General features: G+C 47.7%; 1 protein-coding gene across 7 annotated transcripts in view; it reads left to right on the top strand.

The window, feature by feature from the left end:
• Positions 1 to 44: 44 nt before the first annotated feature.
• Positions 45 to 3435, top strand: part of AP1S2 (adaptor related protein complex 1 sigma 2 subunit) — a 54811-nt gene continuing 51420 nt past the window's right edge. For all 7 annotated transcript variants that reach the window (XR_002098872.1, XR_002098873.1, XR_002098871.1 and 4 more), the window contains exons 1-2: positions 45 to 140; positions 1645 to 1823. Coding sequence is in view for 3 of the 7 variants with exons in the window: in XM_019524266.1 (XP_019379811.1) it covers positions 1645 to 1823 (179 nt within the window). In the remaining 4 variants the exon portion in view is untranslated. The remainder of the gene's footprint in view (positions 141 to 1644; positions 1824 to 3435) is intronic.

The raw sequence follows: 3435 nt of genomic DNA, 5'->3' as shown, positions 1-3435 counted from the left end.
CCCCCCGCCGGGTCCCGCCCCGCCCCACACAGCCGGGGGGAGGCGGTTGGCCCCGCCCCGCCGCGCTCCTCTAGCTCGAGCCGGAGCCGCTGCCGCCGCGCGCCCGGGCTTCGCTGCCGTCGCCCCTCACGCAGGGCACCGTAAGTGCCGCCGCCCGGGCCTGGGGGTGGGGAGCCCGGCCAGTCCGTGCGTGTGGGCATGGAAGAAGGAGTGTGCATGTGCGTAGGTACATGTGTGCGTGTGTGCATGTGCATGTGCATGTGCATGTGCATGTACGTGGCGCGGGAGTAGCCGTCTGCTCTCTCGTTGCTCCCCCTCCCTCCTCCGGGGTGCGGGCGGGTTGTAACTGCTGCTGCTGCCCCGGGGAGGGGGGAGGGAGGGTGCAGGCTCTGGAGCTGCTGATCCCTGAGCCTTCCTGCAGATGTCAGGCGAGTTGGGTCGGGGGATGCTGCTGCTGCTGCTGCTGCTGGGGAGGGAGGGGCAGGCAGGGAGCTGGACCTGCCCATGGGAGGGGCTGCGGGGTGGGACCCAGTCCCAGCCCGAGTCCGAGTCCCAGTCCCAGCGGCACTTGGCGCAGAGAATCCTTATGAAGGGACCTGCTGGGTAGGGGAGGTGTATTGTTGCTCAGAAGACAGAAAGCGTCCCACTGCTTTTACAAGCGACAGAGAGACTCAGCAGGTCCTGACAGGCTTGTGAGTAAGGAGGGCTGGGTGCTGTCTGCACACCCCTCTTTCTGCTTCCCAGCATTTGCTGGCAGAAAACCTGACTTGTCACCCTGGGTGTGTCCTGTCCATCGCCCCTGCCCTGCCTCTTGGCTATGCACATGCAGGCACAGAGTGTTTTCATGTTAGTCTTCACTTGCTGTCTGCGCCTTGGTTTCCGAGGTCTGTAGATATCTAATGTCCCCTTTAATGTGCTGAGTAGCGTCCTTGCAAATGCAGGCTCTTTCTCCCCACTGTTGATGTTAGTTATGGTAGAGAAGGTGCAACCTGGAACAGAAGTGGTTGGCCCAACCTTTACTTCCAGCTCTTCATGGTTTAAAAAAAAAAAAAACGGTGCAAATGCTTATCCATGTGATGCGGCTGTGGGAAGACTTAATGTTGCTGAAGGGCTTTGTACTTTTTTTCTGACAGAGGTTAAAATAAGAAGGGACTACTCTTACCATCGAGTGGATTCTAATACTGCACTGAGAAATGCTATTGACTTATGCTGTGTCCTAATGAGAGCATAACTGTTGTTGATGATGCTCAGCAATGGAGGCAGCAACACCAGTACTGAACATGGCTTAGCTGCAAGCGTAGACAAAAGTTTTCAGTGCTTGCACAGAACTTCTGAACACTGTTTCTATTACCTTTACTCACAATTGAAACTTGTTTGTCTGAACCTGTCCTTGACCTTTCTATTGATGAAACTTCATTTTTTCTAGCATAAATCCTGCCTGTGTTAAGATACCAGTTAGGGTTTTAGGAGCATCTTGAAGCTAGCTTCTGGATGGCTGCCTTTATCACTTAATATCATTTAACTGGGGAAGTTGCGTGCCTATTTTCTGATTCAACATTTGTCAGTGAAGAAATCCCAAAATAGTCACAGATGACAGGGCTGAACGACTTATTTTAATCCTAGTTTTATTTGTTAATTCAACAGATGCAGTTTATGTTGCTTTTTAGTCGTCAGGGGAAGCTGAGACTTCAGAAGTGGTATGTCCCGTTATCTGACAAAGAGAAGAAGAAAATCACCAGGGAACTTGTTCAAACCGTGTTAGCCCGTAAACCGAAAATGTGCAGCTTCCTGGAGTGGAGAGACCTGAAGATTGTCTACAAAAGGTTGTTCTGCCTCACTAAGCTTATAATTGCTATACAGCAAAAAGATATTTAATAAATAGCAAAGAAAATAATGAAGGTTGAATGTTTTCTCCCTTGCTGGTTATGAAAGAAGGCTGGTTTTGAGCTTTTTTCCTTAAATCTAATTTGATAACCTAGTAGGAAGCATTCATCTGTAGAGAGCCACTCATGCGTGTAGCAATGTGCTGAAGAAAGGAGATTAGATTTTCGTACACACAAAAAGGAATGATTCTTCCTACTTCTCTGCTCAGCTGTCCGCAGTAAATGGATGCATGCACATTTGAAATGTATATGATTGAATGGGTAATTATTTAGAAAGTCTACCTTTTTGTAAGCATGTTTACTTCAAGGGACTAATAATTTCATAAATCGGTTACGAATATCATTTGGTCTTGAAAGCTCACAGACATTGGATAGAATTTTTTTGCTCTGAATATAAATAATACATTTCTTCGACTGAGAAATCACGATTAGCTGAGAAATTACAATCAGATTTCTATGGATGCAAGTGCTATATAATTTTCTTCATCAAAAATCTCCTTTTCCACCTATTTTTCTAGCAAAAATGGTAAGGTTGTGCAGCTGGAACATTCTGTTGACCTTTTGAATGTAATATAAAATAGACCTGTGAAAGAGCTTTTCTATACAAATTACTGTAATTGACTTTCTAATGAGATGACGGAAATTTTATCTGACTAAAAGCTAATATTGTAAATGGAATTTTATCCTTTGAGTTTAAATATTTTAAATAGAGAATCAAATAGCTTTCATGGGTTTTCCTTTTTTTTTTTATCCTTTTTTTGCTTCCTTCTTAGCCCGTAAATAAAATTTCTTCCTCTACCAGATCTGCATTCTTCCCAGTGGGAGAGCGTTGTTTCTTCCACTCTGAAGTGGAACTGAAATGACAATAGGTAACTCTTACGTTGACACAGGATGGAAATAACAGAGCTAGTTGTGAAATGATTAGTCAGGTCCCAATTCTACATACACTTAAATGTGTAATTTCATGCATGTGCACACTACCATTAGGGATGTAAATACTGATTTTAAAAAAAATATCCATTTAACTTGTTGTAATTACAATGTTTAAATGATTAATAACTATGGCAGAGCCCAACCTGGCCTGCAAAGGGCTGCACCAGCCTGGTCTGCGGGGCACCCCTCCCTAGCTTGGCACCATCAGGGCACTTCTAGCCCCTCCAGAATGTGGCAGGGATTCAGCAACTACCCAGGGCCACACCTCAGGACAAACTGGGTGGGTGGGTCTCCTATGGGGCTGGGCAGGGCATGCTGTAGGGCTGAGCTGCAGGCTAAAGGGAGTTGACTGGCACCTACTTACCTATACCTTGCCCTGCTAGGCCCTGCGGCAGCTGTAGCAACAGAAGTCGCTTCATACGGTTGTGCACAGGGATGGTGATGGGGGCACTGGCATTGGTCTCCAGCCTATGGCTCTGTAAAGTTAGACTAGGGAGGGGGTGGTAAGCTCGGGGCTGGTGCTGCCCTGGCCCACCCTGCCATGGAAAGGCTTACGCCTACCTGCCCAGAGCAGCGTGGGGAGCCTGGAGCCAAAGCAGCCCCCCCCCCCCCCCCCCCC

Source organism: Gavialis gangeticus, unplaced genomic scaffold, assembly GCF_001723915.1.
Source record: "Gavialis gangeticus isolate Ggan-Ray unplaced genomic scaffold, GavGan_comp1, whole genome shotgun sequence".
NCBI lineage: Eukaryota > Metazoa > Chordata > Crocodylia > Gavialidae > Gavialis > Gavialis gangeticus.
The sequence above is the reverse complement of the archived record's forward strand: the minus strand, read 5'-3'. Positions and strand labels throughout refer to the sequence as shown.